Raw genomic sequence first — 16,350 nt, forward strand, 5'->3', positions numbered from 1 at the left:
TGACTTCAGCAGTGCATGGCCAGACAAACCAAGTCTCATGCCCTGGGAAGGAACATTTTAAAGGGCCGCCTATTGGCATCTGAGAGATTTTTGTTAATTTTCAAGCTAATTTCCTGAAATTCTACACATTTTGTCATGGGGCAGAGATATTTTTTGTTGTTGCAGCTTTAAAGAGTAACTTTCATGAAAACGTTTTTTTCATCGAAAACCAGATGTTTTAGGCTTAGTTATAGTGAAACACATCAATTCTGGTCTTCATTTTGACAGTTCGTAGCAACTCAAAAGTGATATATTTTGGTATTTTAGTAGTAAATCTAGCTCTTTTTGCCCCTAGCGGTTCAACTCTGCCATTGAAATCGTGATGTAAAGGCACCTTGAGAAGGTGCCTCTGTGTCATCACAAGGGAGGGGTTCAGTATGAAATTACCTCCCTTCTAGATGAGCTGGGTGGTACCACCTCAAGGCTTACTATAAAAGCAGGTGACAGCGCACCTTATTTGGCAATGGTCTTGGTAAATGGATTGTGCCAATATCTTTTGCATGATGCTTCCTTGACTCGACTGACATTACACAACATTCTAAAGGCAGTAAGGCACATTTCAGCATATGACCAAATTCAACGTTTTTGCTTACCATTTCATACATCTGTATGTGCTTTGACAAAGAAAAAAAACATGTAGGCTATGAGGATCATGCGTTTATTCGTAGCTACATCCATTGTAACAAGAAATAGATGACAATGGTGGTCATGTCAGTTGGTTGTAGTGACTGGTGGCGCAGTCTGCTAAAACAGTTGCCTGGCTCATAGTTCAATGGTTGTGAGTTCTAATCCCACACGGGGCAGATGTCTTTTTAAACATTTTAATCCTTAATTTACAATATTCATCCTGTGCCCACACACGTCTCATTCTGAAAAGTGAAAGCATACCTGTGAGAGGGGTTGCCCTGGTAGTAGTTGTAGGTTTTTATACAGTACCCAAGACCAATCTGTGAGTTAATTTGCAATAGATGTCAGGAAATCCGCACCTTACCACTGTGAGCTAACTGTCCAGAGCTGTATTTGTTCGCAATCCATATAGGTTTATTATCAGAGTGTGCCAGTGGACTTCTGGTGAGTATACTTAAGTGAGAAAGTGTTGGGATCAGGTACAACTACATTTACCCACCCCCAAAATGAATATTTATGAGCAAATCCCCAACCCACAACTTCTCACCTCAATGCAATTATAAATATTTTCAAGTCTGCCCAAATGTGCCGAATTGGTCAATTGATACATTTTCAAGTACATAACTATAGAGAACATACAAAAATGATATGGTAATACAAAATGTAAGTTTACACTCTCCCATTTTTTTGAAGAGGTTGGGCAAAGGCTGAATTTGGGGTTGAGCGTTACCTTTCAAGCTAATATCCTACAATTCCACACATTTTGCTATGAGGCTGAGAGAACTTTGCTTAGATAACAGTGCATTTGTAAAAAAATTAAAAAATTAAAAAAATTCTAAATCATTCTGGGTATTACAATAAGTATTGAGTTGAAAAATGTGGAGGACTGTGGATATCCCTGTGAGCCACCTAGGCCCATGTTGCCCAGGGTTAAAAACAGAAATTGTAGATGAATAATATCACATCGTATTGTATTACACTCTCTAAACTTATTCCACAGATCCCTTGTCCATAATTTGTTTAACCTCTTAAGGATCGGACCCTGTTTTCGCTTTGTCATTATGGGGTATTGTGTGTAGATTGATGAGGAAAAACATAAATTTCATCAATTTTAGAATAAGGCTGTAACGTAACAAAATGTGGAAAAAGGGAAGGGGTCTGAATACTTTTCGAATGCACTGTGTGTGTGTGTGTGTGTGTGTGTGTGTGTGTATGTATGTAAGTATGTACAGTGGGGAAAAAAAGTATTTAGTCAGCCACCAATTGTGCAAGTTCTCCCACTTAAAAAGATGAGAGAGGCCTGTAATTTTCATCATACTCATATACTCCCGAGTGGCACAGTGGTCTAAGGCACTGCATCGCAGTGCTAGCTGTGCCACTAGAGATCCTGGTTCGAATCCAGGCTCTGTCGTAGCCGGCCATGACCGGGAGACCCATGGGGCGGCGCACAATTGGCCTAGCGTCGTCTAGGGTAGGGGAGGGAATGGCCGGCAGGGGATGTAGCTCAGTTCGTAGAGCATGGCGTTTGCAACACCGGGGTTGTGGGTTCGATTCCCACGGGGGGTATGAAATAATAATAATAATAATTTTAAAAAAGTTTAAAAAATATATATATATATAATGTATGTACTAACTGTAAGTCGCTCTGGATAAGAGCGTCTGCTAAATGACTAAAATGTAAAAAAATGTAATCATAGGTACACGTCAACTATGACAGACAAAATGAGAGAAAAAAAATCTAGAAAATCACATTGTAGGATTTTTAATGAATCTATTTGCAAATTATGGTGGAAAATAAGTATTTGGTCAATAACAAAAGTTTCTCAATACTTTGTTATATACCCTTTGTTGGCAATGACACAGGTCAAACGTTTTCTGTAAGTCTTCACAAGGTTTTCACACACTGTTGCTGGTATTTTGGCCCATTCCTCCATGCAGATCTCCTCTAGAGCAGTGATGTTTTGGGGCTGTCGCTGGGCAACACGGACTTTCAACTCCCTCCAAAGATTTTCTATTGGGTTGAGATCTGGAGACTGGCTAGGCCACTCCAGGAAATGCCTTGAAACCTTGAAATGCTTCTTACGAAGCCACTCCTTCGTTGCCCGGGCAGTTTGTTTGGGATCATTGTCATGCTGAAAGACCCAGCCACGTTTCATCTTCAATGCCCTTGCTGATGGAAGGAGGTTTTCACTCAAAATCTCACGATACATGGCCCCATTCATTCTTTCCTTTACACGGATCAGTCGTCCTGGTCCCTTTGCAGAAAAACAGCCCCAAAGCATGATGTTTCCACCCCCATGCTTCACAGTAGGTATGGTGTTCTTTGGATGCAACTCAGCATTCTTTGTCCTCCAAACACGACGAGTTGAGTTTTTACCAAAAAGTTATATTTTGGTTTCATCTGACCATATGACATTCTCCCAATCCTCTTCTGGATCATCCAAATGCACTCTAGCAAACTTCAGACGGGCCTGGACATGTACTGGCTTAAGCAGGGGGACACGTCTGGCACTGCAGGATTTGAGTCCCTGGCGGCGTAGTGTGTTACTGATGGTAGGCTTTGTTACTTTGGTCCCAGCTCTCTGCAGGTCATTCACTAGGTCCCCCCGTGTGGTTCTGGGATTTTTGCTCACCGTTCTTGTGATCATTTTGACCCCACGGGGTGAGATCTTGCGTGGAGCCCCAGATCGAGGGAGATTATCAGTGGTCTTGTATGTCTTCCATTTCCTAATAATTGCTCCCACAGTTGATTTCTTCAAACCAAGCTGCTTACCTATTGCAGATTCAGTCTTCCCAGCCTGGTGCAGGTCTACAATTTTGTTTCTGGTGTCCTTTGACAGCTCTTTGGTCTTGGCCATAGTGGAGTTTGGAGTGTGACTGTTTGAGGTTGTGGACAGGTGTCTTTTATACTGATAACAAGTTCAAACAGGTGCCATTAATACAGGTAACGAGTGGAGGACAGAGGAGCCTCTTAAAGAAGAAGTTACAGGTCTGTGAGAGCCAGAAATCTTGCTTGTTTGTAGGTGACCCAAATACTTATTTTCCACCATAATTTGAAAATAAATTCATTAAAAATCCTACAATGTGATTTTCTGGAAAGAAAATTCTCAATTTGTCTGTCATAGTTGACGTGTACCTATGATGAAAATTACAGGCCTCTCTCATCTTTTTAAGTGGGAGAACTTGCACAATTGGTGGCTGACTAAATACTTTTTTCCCCCACTGTATGTATGTATGTATGTATGTATGTATGTATGTATGTATGTATGTATGTATGTATGTATGTATGTATGTATGTATGTATGTATGTATGTATGTATGTATGTATGTATGTATGTATGTATGTGTGTGTGTGTGTATATATGTATGTATGTGTGTGTGTGTGTGTGTGTGTATATATATATTTTTTAAATTATTTATTTAGCGATCTGGCTGCGAACCCCCTGCAGTACCTCCGCACCCCACTTTGAGAACCCCTGCCATAGAAGGTCTTACATACAGTACATATCTGACCATAGAATCTGAGCCAGAGAAACTCAATCTTGTTGTATATGTTCCCTTCTTCCAGATGACCTCCCTCGCCGTAGACCCCCAACGATATATAAGCCCCCCACGGCAGAGATGATCGCCTATCTGGACTTCAGTGTGTCCACCACGGGCATGCTCACTGGGGTCAAGGTAAGGTCACCCACAGGAGGCTATGGCTTGGTCTCAATACTCTAAAACAGCCCCAGATAGTTTGCAAACTTATGGTGGCCCATGAGCGGCCTGCCATCGGCAAAGTCAGTAGCCAACAGCCCATTTTGCAAATCTGATTTACAGTGGGCCAATGTCGGTGGCCAATGGCGGTAGCCATAACCATGACTTTACCAGTTGATTCTGCATCTTTTATTGGTTGTTTCTTTGGGAGGTGTGTGTGACTGGCTGTGTGCCTCTGTCCATCAGATCTCCCATGCGGCAGTCAGTGCTCTGTGTCGCTCCATCAAGCTGCAGTGTGAGCTCTACTCCTCACGTCAAATAGCCATCTGCCTGGACCCTTACTGTGGCCTGGGCTTCGTACTGTGGTGCCTCGCAAGGTAACACAACACACACACACACACACAGGGTATCTTTATCTCTCTCTCATACAAACATTTTGAACTCCTACCTTCTCTTGTTTCCTGTGTGTAGTGTGTACTCGGGCCACCAGTCCATCCTAATTCCTCCTCTGGAGTTGGAGAGCTGTCTGCCCCTGTGGCTGAGCACCCTGAGCCAGTACCGCATCAGAGACACCTTTTGCTCCTACTCTGTCATGGAGCTCTGCACCAAGGGGATAGGCACGCAGACAGAGATACTCAAAGTGAGTACAACACACACATGGTCATGGTCATGCTCACACACACACGCTAACTCCCCATCTCCTTCTCTCTTTCCCTCCAGGCACGGGGTCTGAACCTGTCATGTGTTAGGAGCTGTGTGGTGATAGCCGAGGAGCGTCCTCGTCTGGCCCTCACCATGTCCTTCTCCAAGCTATTTAAGGACCTGGGCCTCTCACCCCGCGCTGTCAGCACAGCCTTCGGATCCAGGGTCAACCTGGCCATTTGCATGCAGGTACTCAACCAGTTAGAACTGGTTCTGTGAGGAAGTACTAGGCAAAAGGGAATTTCATAAGATGCAAGCATAACTAATTTGTTTGGAAAAATACTTTTATTAATGGCTAAAGGAAAACATAAATGTTTTGACGGCCATGGCCAATGTTCCTATGATTTGTGGTTGAACCTTGACTCATGTTGGTTAATGCACTGACCAGTGTCTCCCTGAACTGGAGGCTAGAGCCTTCTGTTTACTGTACATAACATACATGTAAATAAAGGCCTCTGAGGGTTGTCTGCCTTAGTTCAGGTGAGTTAGTACAGCAGGACCTCCCTGTGTGTCTCATTAAGGACTGATCCAAGTACAGTGGATGTGTATCCAAGTTTTCTGTGTGTTTCTCAGGGCACCACTGGACCGGACCCCTCCACTGTGTATGTGGACATGAAGTCCCTCCGCCATGACAGGTGAGAACATATACACTACCGGTCAAAAGTTTTAGAACACCTACTCATTCAAGGGTTTTCTTTATTTTGTACATTGTAGAATAGTAGTGAAGACATCAAAACTATGAAATAACATATATGGAATCATGTAGTAACCAAAAAAGTGTTAACCAAATCAAAATATATGTTATATTTGAGATTCTTCAAATAGCCACCCTTTGCCTTGATGACAGCTTTGCACACTCTTGGCATTCTCTCAACCAGCTTCATGAGGTAGTCACCTGTGCCTTCTTAAAAGTTAATTTGTGGAATTTCTTTCCTTCTTAATGCATTTGAGCCAATCAGTTGTGTTGTGACAAGGTAGGGGGGGGGGGTGTACAGAAGATAGCCCTATTTGGTAAAAGACCATATAGTGGCAAGAACAGCTCAAATAAGCAAAGACAAATGACAGTCCATCATTACTTTAAGACGTGAAGGTCAGTCAATACGGAACATTTCAAGAACTTTGAAAGTTTCTTCAAGTGCAGTCGCAAAAACCATCAAGCGCTATGATGAAACTGGCTCTCATGAGGACCGTCACAGGAATGGAAGACCCAGAGTTACCTCTGCTGCAGAGGATAAGTTCATTAGAGTTACCAGCCTCAGAAATTGCATCCAAAAGAAATGCTTCACAGAGTTCAGGTAACAGACACGTCTCAACATCAACTGTTCAGAGGAGACTGTGTGAATCAGGCCTTCATGGTTGAATTGCTGCAAAGAAACCACTACTAAAGGACACCAATAAGAAGAAGAGACTTGCTTGGACCAAGAAACATGCGCAATGGACATTAGACCGGTGGAAATGTGTCCTTTGGTCTGGAGTCCAAATTAGAGAGTTTTGGTTCCAACCGCCGTGTCTTTGTGAGACGCAGAGTAGGGGAACGAATGATCTCTGCATGTGTAGTTCCCACCGTAAAGCATGGAGGAGGAGGTGTTATGGTGTGGGGGTGCTTTGCTGGTGACACTGTCAGTGATTTATTTAGAAGTCAAGGCACACTTAACCAGCATGGCTACCACAGCATTCTGCAGCGATACGCCATCCCATCTGGTTTGGGCTTAGTGGGACTATCGTTTGTTTTCCAAAAGGACAATGACACAACAAACCTCCAGGCTGTGTAAGGGCTATTTGACCAAGAAGGAGAGTGATGGAGTGCTGCATCAGATGACCTGGCCTCCACAATTCCCCGACCTCAACCCAATTGAGATGGTTTGGGATGAGTCGGACGGCAGAGTTAAGGAAAAGCAGCCAACAAGTGCTCAGCATATGTGGGAAATCCTTCAAGACTGTTGGAAAAGCATTCCAGGTGAAGCTGGTTGAGAGAATGCCAATAGTGTGCAAAGCTGTCATCAAGGCAAAGGGTGGCTATTTGAAGAATCTCAAATATAAAATATATTTTGATTTGTTAAACAATTTTTGGGTTACTACATGATTACATATGTGTTGTTTCATAGTTTTGATGTCTTCACTATTATTCTACAATGTAGAAAATAGTAAAAATAAAGAAAAACCCTTGAATGAGTAGGTGTTCTAAAACTTTTGACCGGTAGTGTAGACTCCTAGTGGTATGTTTTAATATGTGTGAGCAGCTTTGATGCTGAGGAAGACATTTTTTACAGTATTGTGTTCACCATCACAATGTGCTTTCATTTTCTGTCTCAGAGTGAGGCTGGTGGAGAGAGGAGCCCCTCAGAGTCTCCCTCTGATGGAGTCTGGCAAAGTTAGTCTCCCCTGATGAATCCACACACATTAAATGCCCTTTGTGCTCAGATACAAGATGTGTTGTTATGGGAGTTTGTTGTTCACCATCTGTCTGTCTACTCTATCACTCTCTCTAGATCTTACCAGGAGTCAGGGTGATCATCGTGAACCCAGAGACCAGAGGACCTCTAGGAGATTCCCATCTAGGAGAGGTGAGAGGAGATCAGAACACTAATATTAGAGTGAAAATGTCAACATATGGCATAGAGAAAAGGATGGGCATTATGAAGGGTACAATTAGGAAAAACTCCTAGCCCTATCAATAACCAACAGTTCTCCTCATACATAACTCTCCTATTCCATCCTTAACTGTACCTTGTCCCCTTCTCTGCTGTCTGTCAGATCTGGATCAACAGCCCTCACAGTGCCAGTGGCTACTATGCCATCTATGGAGAGGAGAGCCTGCAGGCCGACCACTTCAACACCAAGCTGAGCTTCGGAGACCCCACGACCCTGTGGGCCAGGACTGGCTACCTGGGCTTCGTCAAGAGGACTGAGCTACTGGACGCCGCTGGGGGTGAGTGGCTGGGCCTGGTCAGGGCTATGGAGGCTAACGCTAATGGCTAACATGAAAAGGGATGGCTATGGATGCTAATGTTATTTGTTCCCGTTTTTTTTTTAACAATACTAAACACACACATACAAATGGCAGCATACAAACACACACAAACATCAACGACATCACCCTGCCCAGACCCACCTGCTCACACCCCCATCCATCTCCAGCGCCCGTATCACTCTCTGCCACATGGTCTCAAGCGGCACCATTTTGTTTCTCTCCATCGCCCACACACTTTCAACATTTAGATAGTAAAGCATTTGACCTATCCATTGTATTAACGATGGAGGATTGGTTGATTTTCCCGTTTTTAAGTATATGTTTTTCAAGATGATTGACAAGAAAAGTATTGTCCAACCCATCAGGTATCTCACTGCACCCTCATATAACATGTCTTGAAATATACAGACAGACTGATTAAAAGTACATTTACATTGTAATACTTCTGACAGCCAACTTTCTAACTCCGCCCATAACTTCTGGACTTTATAGCATTCCCAGAAGGCATGGATTGAGTCATTGTTAGTTTTACACTTAAGACATGACTGCCGTTGTGCTGTAGAATTTGTGAATTTTGTCTCTTGAATAATACATTCTATACATTAGTTTATACTGGATTAAGCATACATTTTAGTTAACTGTAATTTTGTTAGTTATGTTCCAACATTCCCTCAATCTTGTGCCAACATCAGTTATTTTTAAGTCTTGGTTCCAATAGTTTATATTTTTTTCCAAGAGATTGTCAGTTGGATATGCTCTCTAAGGTTTTGTATATCTTACCTATCATATGAATATCATTTTCTGACTCAAATAGGATTCCCTCAAGATTGCTCTGATTTTCAAAAGATTTCAAATAGACATTTCGTGATACGAAACTTTGAAGTTGTATGTATTTGAAAATATCTACATTGGTCAGTCCAAAATTGCTTTTTAATTCTGTCATGGAAATAAATATATTTCCTGTTACCAAGTCATTTATGGTTTCTATGCCTTTAGTTTTCCATGGCGACCAAGTTATCGGTGAATTCTGAAACACTATCCAAGGATTGTTCCATAGGGTTGTGTTTTTACGGAATGATATTGGTTGTTGTAGAATCAGTTTCATTTTCTTCCATATTGTTATTGTTATGAAGTTGTTAATGTTCTTAGCTTTATCCTTTGAAAATAGACACGTGAAAAGATTCTGGGGATGAGCATGCGGATCTTCAATATGCACCCATTATTCCTCCTTAGTGTATTTAACTATATGTCACAAGTAAAAGCCTTGGGTAGCGAGTTGATACAATTCCAAGTCTGGAAGGTTAAAACTACTGTCAGACTTAGTGTGGTGAGTGATTTTTGAAGGAGTCAGGCGCAGGAGGGTAAATCACAGAATAAAAGGGTTTATTCTGAAAACACAGCGGTACGCAGCAATGCGTCAAACACTCCAGTGCGTAAATCAGGCACACTGGAAAACAAGGCACACGGGTGAAATAGGTGTGTGTAATAAACAAGACAAAACAAATGGAATGATGAGATGAGGAGCGTCAGTGGCTAGAAAGCCAGTGACGATGAACGCCGAAGCCTGCCCGAACAAGGAGAGGAGGCAGCTTCGGAGGAAGTCGTGACACTTAGGAAGATGTAAAACTTTCCTTTTTATTCTATGAGTTTTATTTGCCAATATAAAGTCTGTTATGACCGAGTATACTTTTTAAAAAGAATGTCTTCGGTGGGGTAATTGGTATTACTAAGAATAAATATATAAACTTTAGGAGTCATGCCAATCTGAAGAGGTTAATTCTACCTGTAAGATTTATGGGAAGATTGTTCAATTGAATTAGATCTGCTTTCATATTGTTAAGTAATGGGATGAAGTTATCTTGATATATTTGTTGTTTGCCGTCACTTATTAAGCATCCTAAGTATTTAATATTTTTTGTGGTCCACTTAAAGGATTGCTGTAGATCATGAGTTATTATTTTTATTTTTCCTATTGCCATTATTTAGTTTTTTTTGGTCAGGATTATCAGGAGATCATCTGCAAATAAGTTTAGTTTATATTCATGTTTACCGGTACTAATACCTTTTACGTTTGGGTCCTTTCTTTCTGCAAGCGGTTCAATTGCCAGTGCAAGCAGGAGGGGGGAGAGAGGACATTCCTGTCTTGTGCCCCTTTCTAAAGCAATTTCATCAGATAATGTATTACTTGTGTATATTTTGGTTTTAGGACATTTATATAATATGTTTATTACATTTTATTATTTCAGCTGGAAAGTTGAAATCTTCTAAAGTTTTTAATAGAAAAGGCCTTTCAAGATGGTAGAAAGCCTTTTCGGCATCAACAGCCATTTTTGATAAATCTATATCTTGTTTTTTTGCCATTCTATTGCTTATGAGCTTGGTTATTCTTTTATTGTCACAATTTATTAAACTTATGGGTCTGTACTCAGCAGGGGACTCTCCAGATTTTACTGGTTTTAATATAACTGAAATAACTGTTTGATACATGGAACTAGGAAGCACTGAATTGAGTAACGTGTGTTACTATGGATGCTAAAGCTAATAGATAACATGAAAAGGGAGATATAGTAGGGATCCAATGAGGTCTAAATGAGCTATCCCACCATTCCCAGTATTCAGTATTGTTTGCACCTCTGTCTGTCTCCCGATCTGCGGTCAGATCGTCATGACGCCCTGTTTGTGGTGGGTTCCCTGGATGAGACTCTGGAGCTGAGGGGACTGCGCTACCACCCTATCGACATCGAGACATCTGTGTCCCGGGCTCACCGCAGCATTGCAGAGAGGTCAGAACACTGGGGGTCCCAGGAAACCTTACTATTATCCATTGGTTTGTCTGTGTTTTCATAATTTGAGTGAGGTGTGTGTGTGTGCGTGCATGTGTGTAGATGCGCATGTACGCATGTATCTTAGTCTGACATTTGATTATAACCCCTTTCTCTCCTCTCTCTCTGTGTGTCCCATGCAGTGCGGTGTTCACATGGACCAACCTACTGGTGGTGGTGGCTGAGCTGTGTGGCTCAGAGCAGGATGCCCTGGACCTGGTGCCCCTGGTCACCAATGTGGTGCTGGAGGAGCACCACCTCATCGTGGGCGTGGTGGTCATCGTGGACCCGGGGGTCATACCCATCAACTCCAGGGGGGAGAAACAACGCATGCACCTCCGGGACTCCTTCCTGGCTGACCAACTGGACCCCATCTATGTGGCCTATAATATGTGATGGGCCAGGGGGATGGGCTGGTTATTGTATGATGGAAGAGATTCCGGCTGGTGGAGAGGGGGTTAGGAAGAAAGTGGTTTGGACCAACCTACTCCACAGACAATGCATATTGTACCACAAGGGGCAGTAGGAGGTGAGTGAGTGTGTCTACACCAAACACAGCTGTTCAACTGGAACTGGACGGGAAGAGAACTCTCTAATCTCGCCACACCCCCTACAACCCTCCTGCCAAATCAAACAACACCTCAACAGCCTGACTGGCCCTCTATTTGCACAGAGTGTCAGGGAGTATTAAGGTGCTGAAGTCAATCTTAACTCTCTCCCCACTCCTCCATGATCCAATCATCTGTGGGGTATTGTGAGGGGCCAAGGGATGAGGACTTCCTGTCTCTGATGACATCTTTTCCTGGAGTTGAGTGATATGTACAAAATACATCAATTTTACTCCATTCTAACTGTTTTTCCTCCCAAAGCTTTCCAGGTCTTTCCCAGTCCTTATTTGCTTTTTCTTATCTTGTACTTATTCTAAATTGCCACATTTGTACTGTACACACACACACACACACACACACATTCACAAACTCACACTGGTGCTTGCTTCACCCTGTAGTGACCTCCTATCCGTGCACTTTGAGGCAGGGGGTTATGAAGGATGTGTGAAGGCATGTTAGAACACTAAATAACACATATTAGCAAGACCAACCAGCAGCCGTAGAATAAATTAAATCAGTCAGTCATCATGTACTGTACTTACATCACAGGTTTATTGCTTGAAGTTGTACAAAGGCAAAATATGTAATGGAACACATTCTCATCTTCTTGAATTAGATTTACTTCTTGCCTTATAAAACTTTGCCCATTCACGTTTTGTTTTTCTCCATTGCTGTTCTTCCATTTCATAACCTTTTGTGTTATTGGGGTGAGAATCCTGATTGATATCCAAAGGGATGTTTTGAGTAGAAGTTAGAGGCCATTTACTGTACTGTACCCGTCAAGGCCTCTGTATTTTCGATATACTGTATTTCACTGTATAGATATTATTTTTAAAATATGTGTATAAATGTGAAAAAACCCTCAACTCATCCCTCTCACCTGATTGTTGTCTGGATAACTAACATAGTTGTGAGCAGATGGAAGCAAAAAATATATTGTACATAAGATTTTAAACATTTTAAAGGTAGACTGAATTGTAAAGATCTTAACACTGATCTTGCACTTTCTCCAAAAATGTTATATTTTTTAATGATCCAATTATGCACATTCCTCATGTTCAAGGAGCATATTAATTGTGAGGAATACTTTTTGAGGAATCAGAGTTCACTAAGGATTAGCAGAAAGGAACTAGCTAATAGGGCCAGGAGTTTCCCCAGGTCAGGTCCCATCCGACTCGAAGGACCATGAAAACAACCCCACCATGAATAAGGTTGTCAGGGATTTGTACAGTCAGGGATAACTCCTGGCCCCAACCAGAGATTGCTTTGATGTTATGAGCTTGGGGAGAATGATTAAACCAATATAAATGACTGTTGTTTTGTGGCAAATTAAAGCAAGCTCTTATTTTTTCTGTGAACCACTGATAAATGAGATTAGATGCAGGGCACTTTTCACTGACTGTCCTAGGCTGAGGGATTGAAGAATGTGAGTGAGAGAATATGGCAATGCAACATTTTGCATACGAAAAGGTAGCCAATTAGCAAAATAGGACTGTAATATTTAATGTAATCAAACATTGGACACTGTCATAGTGGTCAGGTTTGAAAATGGAATCATATTCTACTTTAAATCACTGGAACCAGTTTTTTCCCCCTGTAAACGTCAATGGCTTTTGTAAACTTCAATATTTTATTAACAAGTACAGTTAGGCACAGTCCTGTGGATGAAACAGGTAGAGCATGGCGCTTGTAACACCAGGGTAGTGGGTTCGATCCCCGGGACCACCCATACGTAAAAATGTATGCGCACATGACTGTAAGTCGCTTTGGATAAAAGCGTCTGCTAAATGGCATATTATTATATTATTATTATTATTATTATTATCCACAAATTTAGCTTTTGATATGTTCCTCTCCTCCCCACACACAATTTGTAGCACTCTGGGAAAAGGTTTCTCATTTACTGTAAACTTTAGAAGTTTTCACATAATTATAATTATATTGTATGCTCTTTCCGTTCTGTGCTCCTCAAAAAAAAGTAATGTCTCCTTGCAGTGGTATAGGAGTCCATGATGAACTATTAATTATCATTGTCTAACATGTAAATAGTTTTTTTTTAAATGTTTTTTTTCATCTTAAATATGTGAGAAGTGTGAATGGGGTTTGTCTTTATTTAACATTCAGTCATGTTCAACAATACCAATTTGTAAGTCGCTCTGGATAAGAGCGTCTGCTAAATGACGTAGACGTAAATGTAAATGTAAATACAGTTTAAAAGCTTGAAAAGAAGATGCATTTCATTTTGTCATAATGTATGAATAAGAACAATGTGTGAAGATTGAACTAACTGCAGCACTGCGCTGTACTAGAGATGTGTATGAGTTAAACAATTGTCCCCCTTGTGCTGTGCAATTACGATGTTTAGAGAGATGAGATGGTTGCCATATGATTTGAACCTATCCATGCAGAAAAACAAAAGCAGTGACAAGTTATAGCGCCATATCCTGCCTTTGAATTTACATTCAAAGTTCACCGTGGAATGTCTATCTGCATGACTCAGAGACCAAGCAAAGTTAGACATCAGATTCAAGGAAAGTTAGGCATCAGATTCAAGGAAAGTTAGGCATCAGATTTTTGGGAGACATTTCAAAGAACAATAGTTGGCTACTCTGACAACAGGGAAGGACCAGGTGGTCCCCCGGTGCAGTCTGTGAATAATACTCCCCATGTTTTAGATGTTTGTCCCAGGACTTGCTTGGCATTACTGCTAAGACTGCAAACATTAAGAAGAGTAAATGGGGGGTTACTCAGTGCTGCAATCCATCTACGACAGGGTGGTCAATAAGGGCTTCCTCTTCTCTCTGCTCCTGCTCTCTCCAAAATAGTTTTTGACACTATGCAATCAATGGCCGTGAAGTTTAACCCCTTACACAGGCTGGGGGAAATTAATTTTGTAATAAATATACAAAGAACGAGGTCTTAGGTTTGACTAGTGGTATTGTACATATAGCACAGCACACATCTCTTTATCTGGGTTAAATCAATATTTTGTGTAAGCACTCTTGGTATGCTGTGTATATACATTATTTGGTTAATAATGATAATATGAATAATGTCAATTAAAAACAGGTCTGTGATGGGGATGATCCAATTGTGATTTTGTTGTGGTCTGGGGTGATTTAGCTCATATGATATATTTTAGAAATAAAGACTTGATGATATTATATTATATTACCCTCTCCCCATTATTTTCACTCATTTAGATTTTGCATCAAATGTTCTTTTTTTCTCACAACTTTCAAATGCATGTTGGGTGCATTGTTCAAGGACATTACTCATGTTGATCATTTCAACTATTGAAATGTACTCGTTGGTTTTGGCTCAGCCGAGAAGTGGTAGGCCACACAAGCTCACAGAACGGGACCGCCGAGTTCTGAAGCGCGTCTGTCCTCGGTTGCAACACTCACTACCAAGTTCCAAACTGCCTCTGGAAGCAACGTCAGCACAATAACTGTTTGTCGGAAGCTTCATGAAATGGGTTTCCATGGCCGAGCAGCCGCACACAAGCCTAAGATCACCAATGCACAATGCCAAGCGTTGGCTGGAGTGGTGTAAAGCTCTCTGCCATTGGACTCTGGAACAGTGGAAACGCATTGTCTGGAGTGATGAATCACGCTTCACCATCTGGCAGTCCGACTGACGAATCTGGGTTTGGCGGATGCCAGGAGAACGCTACCTGCCACCATGCATAGTGCCAACTGTAAAGTTTGGTGGAGGAGGAATAATGGTCTGGGGCTGTTTTGCATGGTTAATTTTGCCTGTGCTGCAGATGGCTATATCAGTCCGCTAATACAGGACTACTAAAGGCCCAGTGCACTACTTTTGTGAGAAAAAATTTCCCCCCGCCCCCCATTTTTTTCTCCTGATTTTCAGTGGGTGCTGCAGCACCCCTACTTCCCGCAGCTATGCTTGCTTCAGTTTGGCTCCTAGAAAACGTTTTGCAACAGAATCTGACTAATGAATACACCCCTGGCTAGGTAGCCCTTGGGAGAATCTCAATTGCATACTCATCGGGTCCTCTCTCCTTCTCAAAATCCATTGGATGAGAAAGCCAGAGGTCCCGCCCCTCTGACCTTCTCTTCCAATGGGGTTTGATAATGCGGCGGGGAGAGAGGACACGAGGAGTATGCAATTGAGATTCTCCCCTTGTTTAACTACACTTTAATTTTAACTTTTAATTTTACAAAAACACTAGTTATACAGGAAGTATACAAACAAACATACATATACGCTATATGCTAGAGGGTACAAATAATTACAGGTATACAAAGGCCTTAAAAGACAGACCTATTGACTGTTTTTACAACTTTCTTATTCAAAGAATGTAGAATGATCTTAATGTACTGCTCAAACTCCTTATAGAAAACAAGTGTTTTTTTATTAGTGAATTTACATTTATGAATATACAATTTTACCATTAGCACAATTACATTCAAGAGGTACATTTTGTTTTCGTTATCCTTATTATAGTTAAGGAAACCGAGCAGCACATTCTCCCATAATAAACAAAAGTCATCAAAAATATTATCCATTTTAAATCTACAAATATCTTAGATTTAGATTTTAGTCATTTAGCAGACGCTCTTATCCAGAACGACTTACATTTAGTGAGTGCATACTTTTTTTTTGTTTCATACTGGCCCCCCGTGGGAATCGAACCCACAACCCTGGCGTTGCAAACGCCATGCTCTACCAACTGAGCTACATCCCTGCCGGCCATTCCCTCCCCTACCCTGGACGACGCTGGGCCAATTGTGCGCCGCCCCATAGGTCTACCGGTCGCGGCCGGCTCCTACAGAGCCTGGATTCGAACCAGGATGCAGTGCCTTAGACCACTGCGCCACTCGGGATCTTGCCATCATTTCTTTACATGTAGACAATT

At 41.7% G+C, this 16,350-nt stretch overlaps 1 protein-coding gene across 1 annotated transcript in view; it reads left to right on the top strand.

Annotated features, from left to right (window-relative positions):
• LOC311133294 (disco-interacting protein 2 homolog B-A-like) overlaps positions 1-11,256 on the top strand; it is a gene marked incomplete at both ends in the record, with an annotated part of 87,234 nt that extends 75,978 nt beyond the window's left edge. Inside the window, 10 exons of the mRNA XM_084166782.1 lie at positions 4,235-4,344; positions 4,612-4,742; positions 4,837-5,005; positions 5,086-5,256; positions 5,641-5,702; positions 7,381-7,438; positions 7,557-7,631; positions 7,822-7,996; positions 10,698-10,821; positions 11,004-11,256. Coding sequence (XP_084022908.1) covers positions 4,235-4,344; positions 4,612-4,742; positions 4,837-5,005; positions 5,086-5,256; positions 5,641-5,702; positions 7,381-7,438; positions 7,557-7,631; positions 7,822-7,996; positions 10,698-10,821; positions 11,004-11,256 — 1,328 coding nt within the window. The remainder of the gene's footprint in view (positions 1-4,234; positions 4,345-4,611; positions 4,743-4,836; positions 5,006-5,085; positions 5,257-5,640; positions 5,703-7,380; positions 7,439-7,556; positions 7,632-7,821; positions 7,997-10,697; positions 10,822-11,003) is intronic.
• Between the last annotated feature and the right edge of the window lie 5,094 nt (positions 11,257-16,350).

Source organism: Coregonus lavaretus (assembly GCF_964263955.1).
Source record: "Coregonus lavaretus genome assembly, chromosome: 8".
Lineage (NCBI taxonomy): Eukaryota > Metazoa > Chordata > Actinopteri > Salmoniformes > Salmonidae > Coregonus > Coregonus lavaretus.